This window comes from Elephas maximus, chromosome 11 (assembly GCF_024166365.1).
Source record: "Elephas maximus indicus isolate mEleMax1 chromosome 11, mEleMax1 primary haplotype, whole genome shotgun sequence".
Taxonomy (NCBI): Eukaryota; Metazoa; Chordata; class Mammalia; order Proboscidea; family Elephantidae; genus Elephas; species Elephas maximus.
The window spans coordinates 64,173,061-64,195,098 of record NC_064829.1 but is presented as its reverse complement, the minus strand read 5'-3'; the positions used below and the strand labels follow the sequence as shown (position 1 = coordinate 64,195,098).

Below are 22,038 nucleotides of genomic sequence, written 5' to 3'. Positions count from 1 at the left end.
TTAATAGCTGTATATTTTAGTTTGGATTACAAAAATCTACACCAAGTGTTTATAATTTGTAGCTTTATTGAAGACAAATATTGCATCCCCTTATGCAAATATTAAATAATGAAAAAACTGCATGTCGTATATAATGGTTTGCCCTTGTTTTAATTTCTCCTCTCTTCTTTCCCTCACAGACAAGATTGATAAACTTATGTGCATATATTATTTATCTGTTCATGTAAGGAGGACACATAATTGGCTATTAGATATGGTAATTGCATAAATATATCTTATTCAAACTCATTTCCTTTTCTGTTTATAAAATAAATGTTTTAGTTAAATAGGAATATATACTGAAATAGAAGTGCTTGATTTAGGACTGAGAAATGATGTACCTGAATAAAAATCAGACTAAAACCTAGCAAACTTTTTTCAAACTTGCTCTTTAAGCTATATGCTTTCTCTTCATTTGTTCATCATGTTTGCTAATTATTGAAGATATTTTTAATAGAACAAGGGTTTCCTTCATCACTAACCCAGCAGCTTGGCTGATTTGCTCCCACTGGGAAGATGTAATGTTGCTGAATTTTTGGAAAATAGATGTTGTCCTTATGAACATCAAGGTGTTATTTCAGGTTTTTCTTTAAATTCAAACCTGGAAATGGTGTCATCCTCTGCATATGCTCTTGTGGCTTTAATTTTTTTTTTTTTAAATTAATTTTACAGCTCCTGTTCAGTTTGACTCTGAGCAGCAGCTGTGTTCCCTTCTAGGTAGCTCTGTTTTAGCAGTTGATGGGTCCTGTATATATTTCACCACTTAGAGTATACAAAGAAGTTGGGACTCTGTTGCAAATGGAAAGGCCCATATAGCTGGGTTGCTACTGCTTTCTTAATTTTTGTTATTATTGCAACAGATTGTACAGTAATATGCCAGCAAAGATTCATGGCTTCATGCAGCAGGAGGAAATGTTGGGATGCAGGAGAAAACCCATGTTACAACAAATGTCTGTAATAAGGTAGAAACCCTGGTAGCGTAGTGGTTAAGTGCTACAGCTGCAAACCAAAAGGTCGGCAGTTCAGATTCATCAGGTGCTCCTTGGAAACTCTTTAGGGCAGTTCTACTCTGTCCTGTAGGGTTGCTATCAGTTGGAATTGACTTGATGAGGAGTTTTTTGGCTATAATAATAAGAAGAAAACAAAACGAAAAAAAAAGTCAAAGCTCTAAGAGAATCGATTCTTGTGTAAATATTTTTATTGACATTTGCTGTGGTTTGAAGATCTCGAAAGTAATAGTTTATGCATTTCCGGAATTTTGCTGTGTTGTATGCCTTGATGTGCATAGTGGTTTTTGAAGGAGAATCTTCTCTCTCTCTTTTTTTTTCTTTCTTTTTTAAGTTTTGTGTTTTTTGTTTAACTGGAACACATAGCTGTTGAATATGCAATGAACAGAAAATTTATGGAGGGCAGAATTATGAGTATCTGAGGGAAGTTTAATTACTTTTATAATTTAGATAAGCTTCATAATTTATTGTAACACACTGTACTTTGGCACAATTTGTAACAATTATAAAGCACTTGAATTTAGGTTCTTTACTTGGCAGCTATAAACAGAATTCGCTGTATGAAAACTTTGAACGTTTGCATCCCTCTTCCGCCTTGCATTAAAGCTTATACTGTAGTGCTTTTGTTGTTCCCGTTTGCATGTGCCACATCTCTGGGTTATATTTCCCTGGAAAGCACGTAGTACAGTATAGCAGGCTTGTGGCTGTAAACATAGAAGGAAGCAGGCGAAGAGGGGCTGTGAAGATATCCATCAGTGCCTAAACCAAGGAAATGGAAAAATAGGGGAAAGCTCAGATGACGCCTGCAGATGATTCCTGCTTGAATTAAAAAAAAATAGATCTCACCACTCACCTCCATGAAAAGTGCAGGTCCTGAGTAACACAAACTGTTCAGAAGTTCAATCTTTTTCTTTCTAATGAATATAAATTACTTTTCCTAATGAAAAAAGAACGCTGTAAAATAGCTAATTCTCTTAGGTCCAGAGTCTATTGCTATTCCAGAAATGGCTGCTTAGTGTACAGTTTTATAACATTTTTGTTTTCCACAAAATTCATCTTATTTTGGCCATTTTCATCATGACTTGAAATACGTATTTTCTTTATCTCCTATATCGATATTAAATGTAATGATTGAAAGTATAAAATATTCAGCAACTGGCTTTGGTTCTTTCTGAACACGTTTGTCCTTAAAAATATATTTGTTTGCAGCCAGGGCATTTTTATATTTGCATTTTCCTTTTAATAACTGAATGGTACAACAGAAGTAGCTCTCATAAAACCTCATACACGCTCGACATCTCTCATAATTAAATGATCATAACGATTTTGTGTAACACTTTGAACTTTCCAAAGTGCTTTCACGTCTACCGATCGTTTAGGCCAAGATTAAAAAATGAAACAAATTATTCAACAGCGGTAGAAATAAGTGCCCGATGAACTGCCTTAGGAACTTTGGTACCCCAGATGTCTTCTTGCAGTCTCTAAGTTCTTTGTATGCTATTCTGATGTGTTCAGATGGGCACCAGGTTCTGGTTTTAAGTTCTCTTGTTTTAGTGTAGCTTTTTGATAAGTCACTTGGTACGAAACTCTGAAACAACTCATCTGTTGGCTTAAATGAGTCAACAGCCTGAATCAAACAAGTTTTGACTGAATTGGTTAAAATAATAGAAGAAAGAGCCCTGAGGTTGAGCTCTTGATGATTAAAGAGTCAGGCCAAAAAATGCAATTGATTTCCTTTTAAAAAGAAAGTCCAGACTCCCATTTCTTTGAGCTGTGTTGCTTTGTGTCGACTTTGTTTTTTAAAGAAAGGCTTCATTATCTGTTTCAGATTTTTCTATTTGTTGCAATAAGATACGCCTTTCTCTTAGTATGGGATTGAAAGGATCAAAGTTAATAACTTTAACTGAGGCACTCGAAAATAGAAAAAATGGTTTATTGTCTATTTTCCTTTCAAGATTTACGTTCTTACAAAAGTGCAAGGTTCCTGAATTGAATGTGGCCCTGCTGCAGAGGACCGCATGTAACAGAATAATAAAGACTCCCTCGTCTGGGAGCTCTAGGTTGTTTTAATGTGCAGGTGAATGTGTTCTATACTGCAAATAAATGTAGTTTTCCAATTCACGTTCCTGATGACTTGTATCCTTAAACCCTTTTGTTCAGAGTATTATCATCCTTTATCCTGAAAAATGTCTGTGATTGTGGTGTCCTAATACTGTAAATCAACAGAGACTGCATTCAGGGCCTGCTAAGTAGTGTTAGGCAACCCTTTAAATGCAAATACACCAGGGCTAGTTGTAATGTAATTTTAATAAGGCTGAAACCATTTTGAAGTAGACTTAAATCATAATACTAATCTCCAAAGACCATTTAGCCGAGAAAGCCCTTTATTCTCACTAGCCATTTTTCCTCTGTGTGTATCCAAACCACCTTTCATCTGATTCCACAGTTTTCATTCAGGCTATCTTTTTTTTTTTTTTAAATGGACTGTGAATATAGTTTGTGATTATTTTATTAGTTGAAGAAGAGCCCGCATTGGCTAAAACTGTTTTATTTTTATTTCTTCCTGGTTGTGCATTTCTTGGCTAAGCTTTTTGTTTACACCCCACCCCACCCCCCCCAAAAAAAAAAATAACTGTGACGCTTTGGCCAAAGATGTAAAAATCCAGTGGTTAAAGCTAAGTAGTAAAGTTTAGCTAATAATATAATTCGATAGTTTGATAGAGGCATGAATTCAAAGTCATGTAAAAAAGGAAGAAAATATTTGCAAAATAAAGTCTAGCCTGAAGTCCAAATATATTACGATAGTCTAAGTTCCTTGGTTTGGACAACTGAAAATATTTCAACATGGATGGAATATATTTTGCTGTTTATATTTGGGTTGCTGGGAAAGGTGCAGGAGCATTGGCCTGAGGAAATAAAATTGAATTAGGGACCGACTTAAAAGATCACAGAAACCAAAGCAAGAATGAGGTGGGGTTTTCCCATGTGACCTCCTGTCATATTCTCTGCAGGGAGACAGAGGAGTTTTGGTCTTGGATATGTACCTTTAGATATTCATGTTGATTTATAGGTTGATTTTCTCACATTTCTGCATTTAAGAATTGTCAAGGGGGGGGTGTACATATATAGTCTGTACTATATTTCATTTATTAGTTTTTAATATACCTCTTATAATTCACAAAGCAGTCATATACAGTTTCAGTTACTCCATGCTTCCTTTTGAAAGAGAGTTTAGAACAGCATTTTTTAGACTTTGTTTCAAGGCATGCTAAAGAAATTTTGTTTTGGGCACATTCTACATTAAATGTTGGAAAACACCCCAAGAGGGTGATATAATTTGTAGTGATTCCCAGACGGCTTTGACTATAGAACCCCATCCTCATGGAATACCTCCCATGAGGAACATTTTGCAGGAAACAATTTTGGGAAATGCTAACTTAGCCCAAGAGTTTTTTTTTTTTTTTTAAGAGCTTGCAAGTTGGTGGTGGTATCTAGTTTCTTGTTTTTTAAATACTGGTCACTAATCCTTTCACTTTGTTTAGGACAGTTCCTAGGTTAGCTCATGCTAGCAGTGTACTCTAGAAATACTACTAGGCATACATGAACAGGTCATGAGGTCAACTACCCAAATACTTTAACACAGATTGCTGGCTGTATCTTAGCAGAGATGGGCAGCTTTGTCAGTGGGGACAGGGATTAGCCTCTACTCATGGCAATCTCAGGCGTTTTTTTTTTCTCCCCCTTCTTTCAAATTTATGTCTTTCCTCCTCTCACCTTACCAGTTCGGTCACGGTGGTGACAGCAGGGTGTACAGCTTGTTGTTGTCAGGTGCCGTTGAGTCAGCTCTGAATCATAACCACCGTGTGTATAACAGAACAAGATGTTGCCCAGTCCTGTGCCATCCTCACAACAGTAGGTATATTGGAGCCCATTGTTGCAGCTACTCTGTCAATCTGTCTTTTTGAGAGTATTTCTCTTTTTCTCTGACCCTTGACTTTACCGAGTATGATGTCCTTCTCCAGGGACTGGTCCCTCCTGATAATGTGTCCAAAGTAAGCAAGACAAAGTCTTATCATCCTTGCTTCTAAGGAGCATTCTGGCTGTACTTCTTTCAAGACAGATTTGTTCATTCTTCTGGCAGTTGGAGTACAGCAAGCCTTGAAAAAGCATCTGGCTTGGAGTCAAGGCAGGTAATATAAATGTGAGCCAGGTAAGGTAACAGGAACTTGTCTGGGACAACTGGAGTGTGCATGCCCCATTTTCAGACATTTAGCGCCTGTAAGAATCCCATGCAGGGCAAACAAAAAAAAATTTGGGGGCCAGCAATGTCCTGTCCTTGGTGTGAAGGTAAGAAGCCAAAAAAGCCAAGCCCTAGGCCTGTTTTTTCTCCCTACATTTTGTTTTTATTATAGCATGTCCTCTTAATTTACAGCAAGTAGAAAATAAACTGGGTCTTGTTTTGATCCAAACAATGATGTTTAAAGGTTGTACATGATATTTGTTAAAAGGAATATCTGGAAATATGTTTCTGGAAGCTTCCATCAGAAAGAAAATACAAAGTTCAGTCCCACAACTTTTCTCTTTGCTAGAACAGCAAACTACTACTATAGTATTAAATAGGCTTTTTATTGTTTCAAATATACATCCAGAAAAATCTAAAAGATTAAAGTGCGTATCAATGATTTCATAGCAGAATATGAACATTAGCTGCAAACAGTGACAACATGAAAGTTAGAAATACTATCAAGTGTACAGAGGTTCTAGAATCAATTCTTTAAATATGTTCTGAGACACTGGATATCTTTGCGTTAGCTTGGACATTGGTTTCTGCTTCAGTGGTAATTATTGGACTTGTTGCCATTTGATGTCTTGTTCAGTGCTCAGATTCTGTGAAGCTGGGTATGAGATTATTTTAGATCTGAGATTTATAAGAAAGGGAACCACTCCCTAGATGCTCTCAGGGTGGACGATGTTACTGATTTCTCAGCTATACTATGACTGTACAGAAGTACAATTTGCATCAATCAGAACAAATATTTAACAGTGTATGACTGTAGAAAACCGTTTTGCAAGTTGAATTTCTATGATTACAGAATTCAGATAAGCTTCCTTTTTGATGAGATACACTGCCCTTGACCACACATACCCATCATCTATCTACTACTTTGTCATTTATTTAACTTTACTTGACACGGGGGAGTTTGAACCCTGAGGTTCTAAGTCCATATGCGTGACAGCGTGTCAGAGAAACTGAAGAAGGGATTTATCAAAGGAGTTATAAAACCCATTGTGAGTCCTTTTAACACCAAGGTGTAAACGGAGCCCATTAAACCATTAGTTAAGTGGTAATAGGGAGCAAGAGCCTGATTAGATTACAAAATCTTCTGTATGTGCACGCCGTATGTGAAAACATAACACTTGATCTTCACCACAGTGCCACGAAGATTCAATTAGAGGACTGGTATGTGCCCAGATTTGGGGACATAAAGGGCAACTGGATTTCGAAGGAACGAAGGTAAAGAAACACCTGCAAAAATCTGCTTTTCTGTGCAACAGACTGGGTAATTGCATATGCAGATGGATAGTTAGGGATATAATTACTTGATTTGTGAACACAAATGCCCTTTCAATTGTGTGAGTGTTAAATTTTGCAGTGACAGGTGCATGCGGATTGCTGTGTGTATATCCTTTGCACCCCTGTTTAAATATTTGGCCTGGAGTGTATCTTCCATTCATTCTCAGTGTAACTGCTCTTCCCGGCTGATGGTTTGAGGGAATTGTTGTAGCTTTTAATGTCTCTCCAACTTTTTCTCATAAATAATAACCTTAATTTGAAACCTTGACTAAAAGAAGGACGGCATGCAGGCATGTGGTGTAAGGGCTTACGAATTATGCACAGTAATTCATTTTTTAAAGCTGCTGGATGTATCTCATTAGTTTTCATTGTTTTCTCAAAATAAGGAAAACTATTAACCAACATTACAGACTAATAGCCTGAAATTTTTTCACCACAATCAACTGAAGTTTAATGGAAAATCATCTTTTTGAAAGACTTCTTTTTTGTCTCCCTGTTTTTTCTTAACCTGTCCATGAATACTTTTGAGACATCTCTCATGTCTCCTAACCAACATTCTCAGTCATTCCCTTTCTGTGTTAACATTTCTGTATCAAACACTGATGATGTTCTAGAAATATGGGAGCAGTCCAAGCTAGATTGTTTTATTTTTAATTGAAGAATTTGTTAAACAGTTATAGGGAGGGGCCAGAGCATATCATTGTTTCTTTGTCTGGCTTTATAGGAAATTCTGGATAGAAGCATCGTTGTCTGCCTTTGAACAAGGTTACATGTGTGCCAAAACTACGTGGCAAATTACTAAACCTTGCTTTATATATTATTCAGTAGTTTTTTTTTTTTTTAAACAGTTGGAAGCTTCTCCATTCTAAATCAGATTGTACCTAAATTCTTTTTTCAGAGGAAGATTAATTTCAACAGTTGTTAATATTAAATAATACTACTTAAGGAGACTTGCATGTATCAGGTAGATAAATGAGACTAAATGGGCAGCTCCTGTCTGGAGTTGAGATGAGAAGGCAAAAAGGGACAGGTGCTGGTTGAATGGACACAGGACATGTGGGGTGGAAGGGAGGAGTGTGCTGTCACATTATAGGGAGAGCAACTAGGGTACAATGTGTGTATAAATTTTTGTATGAGTAACTTGAACTATAAACTTTGACTTAAAGCACAATTAAAAAAAAAAAGACTTGCATGTGCTTTTTACTTCGGCTTGCATGGTACTCTGCTAAGCACGGTACATCAGTAATCTCAGTCTCTCGAACAATATGTATTAGTATCCCATTTTATATATGAAGAAACTGAGATAACAACAAGGTTAAATATATTATCTCTGCCATATAGTTAATAAGTGGAAAGCCTTTGTAGTCCATGTTTCTTGTTGGAGTAAAATTTTTTAAAAACTGAAAAATAATGTTGAACCTGCCTTAAAGGAACCAAATCCGTATTTGCTCAAAGATAGACCAAATAAACCACAGAAATGCCATTTTGTGAAGACTTCACACAAGTCTGCAAAACAAATATTTTAATTTCTAGAGATTTCCTTGTGCTTACTGATCTTCTAGGGCACATTTTCCAAGGAAGATGTTCTTTATTTATACTTTTTGACTAAAGAGGTAGAGATTCAATTCTAGCCACAGAAAAGGTTTGAAACCGTTCTTGCTGGTTCCTCATGCCTCACTAAAAAATGTATGTATGTGTCGTGATATTGTTGCTGCTGTGTGTGAGGAAAAAGCTGGCACACTTGGCTCAAATAATGTTCAGAACCACCTGCTTTGAATGTGGTCTGATTGAATCAGATGACGGCTGCTTTTCATCACCGTGTTGGGATTGGGATGTGGGGGAAGTGTTTTGTTTTGATATTTCACATGTGCTTAGGTGTTAGTGGTTTCAGGTTGTTTAAGAACAGGCTCTCATCATCATTGAGTGTTTTTGAATCCTGTGGGGGAGATCTGAAAGAAACCTTGAATATTTCTATGTCTGTTTAAAAATTATGTTCTCTTGTGTGGTGTATGTATTTGTTTTCAGGATGCAGATTGCCTTGTGGAAAACGGCAAATCATTTTCCCTTATAAAGGGATCTTTTCTTTCTTTTTTTTTTAGTACTTATTTTTCCTGGTCCTCCTTCATGAGCTTTGAAATCGGTACATTAATATCACTAGGTTCTGTGGAGTTCTTGGGGGTGCTGTGGGTTCACATTTCTTCTTTGAGGGTGATGGTTAACATCCACCCTGATACTTCCCTGGTCCTTGAGTTCTGAACAATATTATCTTCTCTTTGATTGTAGCTCTGTGGGCCCTTGTAGGCAAGGCATCTCCCAAAGAACCTTCAAGAGAGATTATCACTTCCTCAGAATGTGTGCGTGTGGGGAGTGGGGTGTGTATGGAGGGCGGGGGTGGGGGGAGAACTTGTTGAAAAATCGGGATTCCTCTGCCCCTTCCGGACAATTCTGACTCAGTACCCCTGGGAGGTACCAGGAGTATATATATTTTTATCTGTATTCTGGATGACTGATACAATGGTTTGAGGACCAGTCCGATTAGGGTAACTCTGACTCTCGCTGACACTCCAGTATTTCTCTAAGTGGGTACCCCCGCATCCTAAACTGTTAGGCAGTTTTTAAGACTGCGGTTTCCTGAACTCCACTATGTGTGTTGTCCCAGGGCCAGCACCTTTAATGTGCTCTCCTTGGGATTCGTATTCCTGCAAAGTTTTTTAAACTCCTGCTACAGAGATTCTAAGGTTAAGAACTAGTGGAACAAACTGGAGGATTACTAATCATTGTTCTAATATCTGTACAGATACATGGGATCCTCAAAATAGCCTACAGGTGTGTTTGGAAAGCTTGTAAAGAGAGCCTTTTCTCCCTTTGACTTCTCTTGTTTACACTGGAGCTACTTTTCTAAATTAAAAAGAAAACAAAAGAACAATGACAACAACAAAAGGTTCCCCAGGCATACCAAGTCTGTGGGGAGTCAGGGAGCATTTCCCTTCATTTTACATTGGGACAGTTGTTTGACCAGCCGTTTGCTTGCTTTGTCCTCCAGTCTTCTAACATGAAAACGCGAGATTAAAACCATTAAAGATCGTATGGTCAGTAGGATCATACTCCCAGTCCTGGATAGTCTCTCTGGCAACGGAGCTTGAGCCTAAATTAGGTGAGAGTGTGCATTTATCTTGGCACCCACCTTTCAATTCTTACTGCAGCCCAGAGGCCCCATTGTGCATTTTTCTGGCCACTACTCCTTTCTCCCTTCCCATTCTCAATGATTTCAGAGAACAAAAACTTGTAAGAAAGGCTTTTTAAAAGTAGCCTCACTCCTATTGGTCTAAAGATTGCTGTATAATGGAGGGCCAAGATAAATTTTTTTAAAAAACATATACATTTATTTCTTGCTTTCATCACCATACCATAACCCCCCCCCATCCCACGTTTCTGAATTTTTGAAAATTGCTAGGAATAAGGACGCCTAAAGAGGGAATATGCCTGTTCCACTTAAATTCAAAACCCTGCTTGTTTTGTGTATCAGATGATAGCCAATGAGAGTCTAGGGGAAGAAGAATTTTCATGACCACAAATGAATGTAGAACTTTATATTTTTTTGTTATGAGTATAAATATTGAGGATAGTTTTGTTTGCTTATTTCAGTGCAGTTTTATAACAAATCCTTTCAAATGGGGTGCAAAACCATCCATGGATGTTTGTAAAGACTTGGCAAAATTATACGTAAAATAAATCGTCCGTTTGATTTGAACAAGGTTCGTAATTATTTGTGGCTTTAGCAGGGGCTTTTGAAGGGTGCTGTGTATACCTAGCAGCTGATTCTCTCTTTTTTTTTTTTTTTGAGAAAATGGAGAGCTTATACACAATCCCTTGAGTAAATTGCTAGTAAACTATGTATCAGGTAGTTGAGTTACACCATTTCAAAGCTGTTTTTTATTTTAAAGGGGTACTAATTTTTTGAATTTCATGTTATGAATTTTTTTTACATGTTTCAAATCATCCTTGTGTATTTTGCATAGATCCCTGAACTCGATGTTTTAGAGAAATAAAGCATATAATGATAAAATAAAAAATGTACAAGGCGCTTACTGGAAAAAATGCTATGTTGTGGCTTATAATAATATGCCTCTATTGATATTTAAAAAAATTGCTTTTGTTGAAAATTATTTTATCAAATTTCACAGTTTTTTTTTTCATTACAAAGATGCGAAGTTGAATGTTGAATACTTCCATTTATTCATTCCACAAATGTTCACTGAGCTCTTAGCAAGCCACTGTTGTAGGTTTGGGACCACAGATACCCAGTCAGAGTCCCTGTCCTCCTGAAGTTTTCATCCCATTGGAGGTCACTTAACAAGCTCACCAACCAATAAACAAAGAGATAATTCCAAAGAGTGAGAAATATTGTGTGGGGAAAATGGAGCCAGGTAAGGAGTTGCTGAGTGTAAGGGGTGGGTAGAAACTGGGGTTGCTATTGTATGTAGAGTGCTCCAAGGAGGTGATGTTGATGCTGAGACCCTGAATGATTATAAAGGTTTGAATCTTGGGGATGGTGTATATTAAATGTGTAGAGATGTTTGAGGCTAGAAGTACAGGTCCTTAAAATCCTTGTGCTTGAATGCAATTAAAGTTTATCAGTTTAGGCGATAGATAGGAGAAACAGTCTGTAGAAATATTTACAGAGGTGCATATTAAGTTTGAAGATGTCTGGAATACACTATTATACACGTGTATTCTTATTTCTGTTCCTATGGTAATACAATATGGTTATGTAAAAAGATAAACCACGTCTCATAAAACCAAAAGCCAGTTGCCCTTGAGCCGATTCCACCTCGGGGCGACACTGTGTGTGCCAGAGTAGAACTGTGCTCCATAGGGTTTTCAGTGACTGACTTTTTGAAAGTAGATCGCCGTGCCTTCTGAGGTACACCTGGGTGGACTTGAACCTCTAACCTTTCTGTTAGCAGTTGGGTGTGTTAACACTTTGCACCACCCAGGAACTCCATGCTCCATAAAAAGCCAAATTAAAGTTCGTATTTCCTGTGAGAGAGCAGTTTACCATTTAATATTAAGTAGATTAAAGGTTGCATTTGTCATATGTACCACCTACCTTAAACTCGAAATGTTAAATTATATGTAGGTACTTTGTGGAGACCTTACATTTCACCTTTGTGAAGAATTTTTATTTCATCCCTCAGCTCTCCATATATGTATGTGTATTTTCCCTCAATGAGATCATCCATTCATTTATTCATTCTACATGGATTTATTGGGTGGAAAGCGATGTTGACCAGGTGGAGTAATGGCATGGAAATAAAATAAAACAACAACAACAACAAAAAAAACCAAACTCACTACTGTGGAGTCGATTACAAATCACAGCAACCCTCTAGGACAGAGTAGAACTGCCCCATAGGGTTTCCAAGGCTGTAATCTTTATAGAATCAGACTGCCACATGTTTATCCTGTGGAGCAGCTGGTAGGTTTGAACCAGTGATCTTTCAGTTAGTACCCAAGTGCTTTTTAGCTACTCTGTTACCAGGGCTCCTCAGAGACAAGACCCAGCCCGTTGCTGTTGAGTCGATTCAGACTCATAGCAACCCTGTAGGACAGAGTAGAATTGCCCCCTAGGGTTTCCAAGGAGCGCCTCGTGGATCCGAACTGATGACCTTTTGGTTAGCAGCTGAACTCTTAACTGCTACGTGACCAGGGTTTCTGAGACAAGACAGCTAGGGGTATATTGGGTAATGGTGTAGAATGGTAATAGCAGTGCAGGGTGACAGGAGAAAAGATGATAAGGGACCTTAAATGTTAAAGGACACTCCAAAACAAACAAACAAACCCGTTGCCCTCAAGTTGATTTTGACTCATAGGGACCCTATAGGATAGGGTTTCCAAGGAGTGGCTGGTAGATTCAAACAGGCGACCTTTTGGTTAGTAGCCGAACTCTTAACTACTGCGTCACTAGGGCACAAAGGACTAGGCTAAAGAATTTTAACATTATACAGAAAGCAATAGGAAGCCATTGCAGGTTTTTATATGATGAAGTGACAGTTGTCCAGAACTCACAAGGTAGGTTTCAGTGGGGTAAATCAGGAAAACTGATTTTCAGGTCCTTAATTTTTTTAAATAAGAAAAAAGGAGGGGGAGAACTTGGTAGAGGCCACAGTTGAGCAGAGGTTGAGTGAAATGTTTTCACTGATGGACAAGATCCAGATCCCTTCTTATTTCTCATTGCTTTGTTAGACTCAGTTTTCAGTGAAATAAAACAGGTCTTGCTTCTTCAGTATCTTGAGTGAAAAGCCTTCTCCTTTGTTACCTGGGCTCTGGTTATTTCACCTTTTCTCTTGCCACACCTTGGAATTCCCTTCTTTGTGCTCTCCAACCTTTGAAATTCTTACCTTCTCTTGAAGTTCTGCAGTGGCTCTGAAACTTGACTTGGAGAGTTCCATCGCCTTTTCAGAAATACTTCAGGAAGCAATATTTTGATGTTTATTAGCTATTTGTAGTGTAGCTTACACTTAACTTCTTGTAAATATTAGTTGTTTTTTTTGGGGGGGGGTAGGTTCCAAGGCATAATCTTTACAGAAGTACACTGCCACAGCCACATCTTTCTCCCTTGGAGCAGTTGGCGGGTTCGAACCTCCCTCCGACCTTTTGGTTAGCAGCCAAGTGCTTAACCATTGTGCTACCAGGGCTCTTCCGTCTTTACCAAAAAAAAAAAAAAAAAACACCCATTCACCCATTGCCGTCAAGTCGATTCTGACTCTTTACCTTAACCCAGTAAACCCAGTGCTGTCAAGTCTTCACCTTAGTGAACATAAAATACACAAATATTTCCAGGTGGTGGGGAGCTGGGATCTATTGTTTAATAATTGAGGATGTTTTCAACTGCAGCTAAAGAAAACCCTTACTTGAATTGGCTTAAACATACGGAAATGCATTAACTCATGTAACTTATTCTGCAGTCTCTAGGATTTTTCCTCCTGTGTGTACTGGCTTCATTCTAGGAGTGATGGGGAGATTCTTGCTGCAGTTCTACCCTGAGGTCTGGGCCATCACACCCAAATCGATAAATAACTAGAGAAGGAAGGAGATCATCTCTTAGTGTGTCTTCTCCCAGGAACCCAGTGGCAGACAGGCCTTTGTGTTTCAGTGCGTTCTCTTAAACCAATTGCTGCCCAGGGAAGGGCAGTGCTGTGATTGGCTAACAGTACTCACTGTCTACCTTTGGAACTGGAAATGAGGTCATCTGCCCCTAATTCATGTTGGGAGGGGGTGGGTATAAGAAATCAAACAACAGCAACCACAACAAAACCCTGCAGGCTCCATTAAGAAGGAAGAAGAGGGAAGTGGATACTGAGTAGGCAAAACTAACAGCGTCATTGCATCCTCTGATAGACAAATATTCTGGTGTGTTCATATTTTTATAATTCAACTAAATTTGTGTTATTTTCTTAACCACAACGCACAGGAAACACTCTTGTGCTTAAGTCCATGTGAATGAACTTTTGTAATAGATTTTTTATCCACGTGGGGACTGATTTCCAGTACTCCTCAATTTGTTTCTGGACCTACTGTCATGCACAACAAGGAGAAGGTTGAGGAACTTGGACTGTACTATAGCGTTTGCCCAAATTACCCTTTATTTACAACAGCACTTTTCCTCATCAGTGGGTTAATTGGCTTGGATAATCTTAGCCTTGGTAATTTTCAGGTGTGGCTTATAAAGTACTGCGTATCTCCAACTCTTCATATGCATCTTCAATTTTAAAAGATTCTCTATGTTTCTGTGTAGATGAAGGGAACAAAGTACGTGCAAATTCATTTAAATTTTTAAATGAATTAAAAATGTTTCTCAGAGTCAGTATTACTTAAACAGAATTTGAGGGGGGGTGTTATATTTAACCCAAAGGGCAAGTCCTGATTATTAGGGCATTGAGGTTCTGAAGGGTTAATTTGCTATAGAAGAGATTACTTTTTCTTCAGACAACCTTCTTCATCCAAATTTGGGGTTCCAGCTTCTGAAGATGTCATTTCCCCTTCACAGTATAGGAAAAGTGGGTGTGAGGGAGTTTGGAAAGGGCTTAAAAGGAGAAATCCTGGGTTCTCCACCCAGTTCTTCCAATAATTTGCCTCGAGGACTTAGACCAACTACTGGATTTCTTTGATATATAAAAGTTGTAAGAAAGATGAAATGTATGAAAGTGCTTTGAAAAGTTGAAGGTGGTAAACTGCGATAGGATGTTTCTTGCTGTTACCATGGTGTCTGATTATTGTAATTGAAGCAGGAATCTAAATATTAATGAGACTCTTGTTAATCAATGGAAAAGTTGTGGTGGAAAGGTTTTAAAACGTTGAGTTATAACTGCCGTCTGAGTAAATGACACAGAATGCCTAATCCACTTTCTGTCTTGCTATCAGCAGATCACAGAAAGCTATTTTGCCATAGAGGTAACAGTTGTTCTTTCCTCTGTCCTGAGGCCAATGATGATATATAATATGTATCAAGTCACTAGGGTGCATATCAAAGTGAGCATAAAGAGACAAATATTTCTCTTTACAATGACCATATAACAGATGATTTCTGTCAGGGGATAAGACATACATGAAGTCTGACTGTTTCACTGCATTTTTTCTATAGAAGTCACCGAGCTTGAGCTTGGTGCATTAATTCCTGTCCGGTCACGTGACCGACAAGTGTTTCAATGTGTTAAGACTCCTGACCAACATATTCCTGCTGAATCCTAATTCATGCCTGCATATTTGTGAAATGAGCTATTATTTAAATTATGGAGATAGTCACATTGTTTGTAACATATCAAACTAATCTTTATGGCATACCCGTGGTTTAATTTTGTTAGTTGATGGCTGATAACCCCAAAACCAAACCCATTGCCATCAAGTCAATTTTGACTCATAGCAACCCTATGGGATAGAGTAGAATTGCCCCATAGGTTTTCCCAGACTGTAATCTCTCTGGGAGCTGATCTCCAGGTCTTTTCTCCCACGGAGCCGCTGGTGGGTTTGAACCACTACTGACCTTTCAGTTAGCAGGTGAGTGCTTAACCACTGTGCCACCAGGGCTCCTTTAATTGTGGATAGAGAGGGTGAAAACTCATTATGAATTTTCATCCTGTTAGGTTAGTCTTCTCAGAGTTGCAGGAGCACTGCAGAATGTTTTGTAACCTTCGGAATTCTGCCAGCATTCTCTGAGGTTTTCCTGTGTGCACTACACCATTGCAGGGGCTGAAGACCCAGCCATCTGATTGACTATTGACTAAGATTGTACTTGGAGCCTACTCCCTGCTAGGCACTATGCAAAGCACCGAGGATAGAATGGATAGGATGGAGAGTGAACTAGACACAGTCCTTGTCTTCATGCAGCTTATTGTCCAGTGGGGAAGATAGAGATTTCTTGAGAATTGTAAAAATGTAAAGCTCCATTTGTGACAAGTTCAATGAAGAAGAAGATTAAAACACGATTCGAGAGGACATTTATTACTAGTCAGGGAAAACAAGGAAAGGCGCCCCAAGGAAGGGATGATTGAGCTGAGAGTTGGATAGAAGAGTTATCTACTAGAGCAAACCCAAGTTCAAGGTTTTGCAGCAGGAAGGCCAAAAGGTGTGCTTGAGCATTGTCCAGGGGATCAGGGTAACTGGAGGAAAGAAAAGGAAATGGGCTATTATTTAAATTATGGAGATAGTTGGCCTTGATGCCCATGATTAAGAATATTGCTCTTGTTCTAATACCACTGGGAAACAAACCTTTGAAGTATTTAAAGGGGGAATGGCATGATGGGGTTTTGCATATCCTTCAAAGACTTCTTTGGTTATGCACGGTAAACTGTATACCCCCATAGGCTCTTGAAGCTCTATCTCCAATTGTAGGTTGCTCCCCAACATATAATCCATTCTGTGTAGTTTGTATGGGATTACTGCATCTCCAGGGACAGCTGTGATTGGACTCAAAATCAGGATAATCCCATCCCCTCCCTTCGACTAGTGATTAATTTAGGTCATCCAATCCTAAACCAATCCATGCAGGGTATTCCCTGGCTTTAGGGATTTGTTCTAAGTTGTCCCAGTCAGTTTCAAGAGGAGATTTGCTCTATTGTAGACTAAGTTTCTCCCAGTGAAGGTGAAGGACATAGATCTAGCAATTTTAGGACGATGATAGAAGCCAGCTTTAGGGTGAAGTTGACATGGAGATGGCGGAGTAAAGAGATCAAAGGAACCAACGTCCTGGCTGATAGGATTGAGCCACTGGATATGTTCACCCTAAAGCCTGTCTTTTCTCGGGACTTACTGCTTTTCTGGGCTAGTAAATTTTCTATATTTAAAAAAATATATATTATTTAAGGGGACTTTTAATTGGACTGCAGCTTAAATTGCCTTATCCTATATATCTCCATTCTGAGTTCCAGACCCACAAATTAATTTACTTTGCAGGACTTTTATATTTGGATGAGCGCTAGTCACTTGGAACATAAAAAGTCTAAAATATACTTTTTTTTTTTAAATCATCCTGCCCCTAAACCTGCACCTACATCCATCTCCTACTTTCCCACATGAAGTTAATTGCTAAGCCCTGTCCATTCTATTTTCACAGTATAACCCTGCATTGTCTGTTATGTTTATTATTACAGTAGTGTCTTACGTCCTAACTAGTCTCTTTGTCTCCAAGTTCTCACTTGAATAACCCACCATTACCACTGCTGCCATTTTCAAGATGCACGTAGAAACCTTTCACTTTTGTGCTCTAGTGCCTGCCCAAAGCCTTCAGAATAAACAGTAAACTTCTTAGCATGATGTATGAGGATATATCTCCTTCGGACCCTGCTCAAACGCAAGATTTCTTCATCTTCTACCTGCAACTTATACACCTTATTCTCCACGTTCTTGTGTGCCTTGCCATTCCTGCATGAAGAGTGCTGTCTTCTGCTTCAGTGCCTTTGCACATGTGGTTTTCTGTCCTTGGAAAGCTCTGGGTCCTGTGAGGTGGCCAAGCTTTGATTAGGCAGAAAAGAAGTGATGATGCATTACCAAAATGGCAAACATTGCCACTTAAAGTCCTCCTTGGTACAGATGTCTTCTTGGACCTAAGACTGCATCTGATACCTGTTGCTGCTTCCTGGCTTTTCCTATCCACAGTAAGACCTTAACCTTTGGTGACCAAACTGACTCTGCTGTATCCCCTGCTTGTAAGCACCATATCCAGACCTGACACCAGCCGTTGACGGTAGTCATTATTAAGCTAATGCCAGAGATCTCATCTTAATCCAAGAGGTATCCCAGCTCCTCCCAGACTCAGACTCCCTCAGTGGACCATCCACAGCCCAGCCCACCATAGAATAGTTGGCCCTGCTGAAGACAGATGTAAGAGGAACCATTGATTTAAAGACTATTCATAACCTCTCCCAGCACGTTAAGTACAAGTCTATTCCTTGATACAGTGTAGTGTAATGGGTAATCATTGGAAACACGTATGTACAAAATGTTGAGTTGGATGTTGAAAGGTAGGGTATGGGTGGTAAGAAATCAAGTATATATTTATTAAGGAGAGTCAGATGAGTAGAAGAGCAAAACAAAGAGCAGTGAAAAAATTAGGATGGGGCAAAGCAGACTGCCTGAATTTTTATGTTTTTAAGGAATAGCTTTTTGTGTTCATGGAAGTATCTATTTGATATGCTGAGAAAAAAGAAATCCAAGTGCCCTTCACTTTTGTAAGCTGACTAGTTTTTTGTGCGGAGGGCAGAAGCAACCCAATCACTGCTTTGAAGCTTAAACTGGGATTCTTGGTTGATGACTTAACATCGTGAGGCCTGATTTTTCATCTGTAAAATGAGGGTAAAAAACTTACCTCAGTAGCGGTCATGAGAATTAAATGAGACTATTTGAGTAAAGGCCTCTCACAATGAGTGATTGTTTTCATTGCTGTGGTGGTAAATGGTAATAGCCAGCTCTTCACAGAAAAATAAAACAAAACGTTGATTTGTAATGGCTGCCAATTTCCATGGGGCAAATGTTCCCACCATGGCCAGTTTCAAGTTATCAGTGTGAGAGCACTGAACATAGACTTGGAAAGATACATGCGTAATACATTTCAGCTCTCTAGCACAACACTGGTCCCTTCTTTCTATGTTAGATTCCAGAAAAAGTTCAGGTGTTTTCACTTTTTTTTTTAAAGCAGAATAAATCCTTACCCTCCCAACCATTATGTTGTAGTTTGTTTGATTTTAGTCACAAACCTGTATGATGATTGGCACAGAATCGGTGACTGAATTAATAGAAAGACTGAGAATAGTGTGAGATGAGAGATGCTGAGCTGTAGTAGTTTATTCCCTTAAGTTAAGCATGAACCTTTCTCTTAGGCCCCTTTGAAATTTTATATCACTACATCCTAAAAAGATGTTTACCTATGTTTTATTGACTATGCAAAGGTGTTCAACTATGTGGATCATAACAAATTATGGATAACATTGTGAAGAATGGGAATTCCAGAACACCTAAGTGTGCTTATGAGGAAGCTGTACACATAGACCAAGAAGCAGTCATTCAAACAGAGCAAGAGGACGCTGAGTGGTTTAAAATCAGAAAAAGTGTGCGTCAGTTGTGCCCTTTCGCCATACTCATTCAGACTGTGTGCTGAGCAGATAATATGAGAAAGCTAGATTATATGAAGAAGAATGTGGCATCAGGATTGGAGAAAGCTTCATTAGCAACCTGTGATATGCAGATGACACAACTTTGCTTGCTGAAAGCAAAGAGGAACTGAAGCACTTATTGATGAAGATCAAAGACTATAGCCTTTGGATTACACCTCAACATAAAGAAAACAAGAATCCTCACAACAGAACCAATAAGTAACATCATCGTGATAAACAGAAAAGATTGACGTCAAGGATTTCGTTTTACGTGGCTCCACAATCAACGCCCAGGAAACGGTAGTCAAAAAATCAAATGACATATTACCTATTATATTACATTGGGCAAATCTGCTGCAAAGGACCTCTTTAAAGTGTTCAAAAGCAAAGATGTCACTTTGAGGACTAAGGTGTGCCTGACCAAAGCCATGGTATTTTCATTTGCCTTGTATGCATGTGAAAACTGGACAGTGAATAAGGAAGACTGAAGAAGAATTGATGCCTTTGAATTATGGTGTTGATGAAGGATATTGAATATAGCATGGACTGCCGGAAGAACGAACAAATTTGTCTTGAAAGAAGTACAGCCAGAATGCACCTTTGTCTCATTTACTTTGGACAATCCCTGGAGAAGAACATCATGCTTGGTAAAGTAGAGGGTCAGCAAAAGATAGGAGGACCCTCAATGAGATGGATTGACAAAGTGGCTGCAACAGTGGGCTCAAACATAGCAGTGATTGTGAAGGTGGCACAGAACCAAGCAGTGTTTCCTTCTATTGTGCATAGGGTTGCTATGAGTCAGAAGAGGGCACCTAACACCAACAACATCCTAAATCACCAATACTACATGAGTGACCATTCTAGCCCGTATAACTCTCTCTAAAATTCGGCAACATTTATTATTTCTTTAGCAATCAAATGCTGCCTTTTATGGTTGTGTGATCTTTCTCCCAAACTAGATTACATATTTCAGAAAGAAAGGACTGTATTTTATGCTGAATTTTGGTGCCATATATCATGCTATAATAATAGTAATAATAGCAGTACTAATAATACAAGTAGTGGTTACCCATCTTGTGTGTATGTTCCTACTGTGTCCCAGGTTCCCAGATAGAATGACCCCCATTTTACAGAGGAGAATACATATAATCAGAGATGTCAAAGACTTACTCCAAAATTGCATAAGTAGCAAGCAGCTCACACCACAGTGGGTGATGTTCAGAAGGTAAGGGTGGAAAGAAATAATGGCTAATGTCTGTATTGGGCTTATTTTCTTGAGACAGACAAGAGCAGCCTGAGAACATTTGGTGCTCAGAGGGAGGAAATGCTAAGAGGGGAAAACAAGTCTGAAAGGGAGAGAAGGATAGTTCAAAGACCAATCTCCCCTGCTTCACAATTTTGACTCATGCCAGCTCTAACTGCGTATGTTTGCTTTCCTTGGAAGATAGACTCATAGTGCCAGAATTCACGGAATCTGTCATAGAGGTTGCGTTAGTCAGGGTATGCTAGTTGCTGGAACCAGCAGCCTCCAAACTTCAGTAGCTTAACACAGCTTTGGTTCATGGACCAGCATAGGTTGGAGGTGGGGGCTCTGCTCCCTATAGTCTTTCATGCGCATTAGCTCTGCCATCCCCTGGGGTCTCAGAATTTCGTTAGATTCTTTCTGTCTGTCTGTGTCTGGTCAAAGAGGAAAGAGAGAATATGTGGAGGATTGTATGGGAATTTTGGGGCCATGCTTGGAAAAGGCAAGTATTACTTCTGCTTACATTTCATTGGCCAAATCTCAGTCACATGGTTGCATCTGACTACAAGGGAGGCTGAGAAATAGAGACTTCCTGTGTGTTCAAGGGAAGACGAAATTGAGATCAGTGAATACCTAGCGTAGTCTGAGTCACAGAGGGTTCCACCAGAGTCCTGAAAGTTAGGTGTGCTGCTAGTTTACAGAAATTCTGGGCTTTTGATGAGGCAATACCTCTGACGCGTGTCCAGCCCCTCGATGACACTGGTTTTGAGGCCTGCTGATGGTCTTTAACTGGGTTTTCTGAAGAGAAGATAATAATGCACATGTCAGGAGCTGTGTGGGACAATAAAGGAAGTTGTGACAATGGGAATGATTTGTTCACTATCAACGGATATCCAAACACTAATTCTTATTTATAGGTTTCAACTGAAACCTGCAGTGTTGATGAGGAAGAAAGGAGAAAGGCTGGTGCAAAAAGGTAAAGGAATGGTGGGTAGAACAGAGGTATTTTTTGTTTGGGAACGCATTGTGATATCTTTTATAGTTAAATTTTGTTCCTTTTAATGAAGTACCCACAACCCAGTGCCGTCGAGTCAAGTACTTACTTATAAATAATATGGAGGCTTTCCCCAAAGTAATATTTAACATTTGTAATTTTCACTTTAAAGGTTGTACCATCTTTAATTTGCAAAACTGGTTATTCCTGTGTAGATCTAATGTCATATATTTGTGGTCTTTCTTTGGTTTCAGAGCAACTGCTTGGCAGAATCTTGTCAGTGCCTGAATTAAAGGAAGAGAAAAAAAAAAAAAACTGGGGGAGGTGGGATCTTTTTAAACAAATTGTGATACATTTGATAACAGTGCCGAGAGTACATTTGGAGTCTTGCGTTGCGTTGGCCATTCTTTCGGTTTCATTCTGTGTTTCTGAGGCCTGCAATGTGCCTTTTCTTGGGCCATCATATTTGCAATCGCAGATTTAGCAGTTTCTTTTGTGTACCACTTGCCTCCCAGAATTTGGCCCAACAGTTT

General features: G+C 38.9%; 1 protein-coding gene across 11 annotated transcripts in view; it reads left to right on the top strand.

The window, feature by feature from the left end:
* The window catches only part of TCF4 (transcription factor 4), a 389,634-nt gene that overhangs the window by 94,918 nt on the left and 272,678 nt on the right, over positions 1-22,038 (top strand). The window contains exon 1 of one of the 11 annotated variants that reach the window (XM_049900866.1): positions 20,279-21,487. The exons of the other annotated variants lie outside the window; for them this stretch is intronic. Within the exon in view, the coding sequence (XP_049756823.1) occupies positions 21,373-21,487 (115 nt within the window). The 5' untranslated portion in view covers positions 20,279-21,372. Of the gene's footprint in view, positions 1-20,278; positions 21,488-22,038 lie in introns of those variants that run through there. 11 annotated transcript variants of the gene reach the window in all.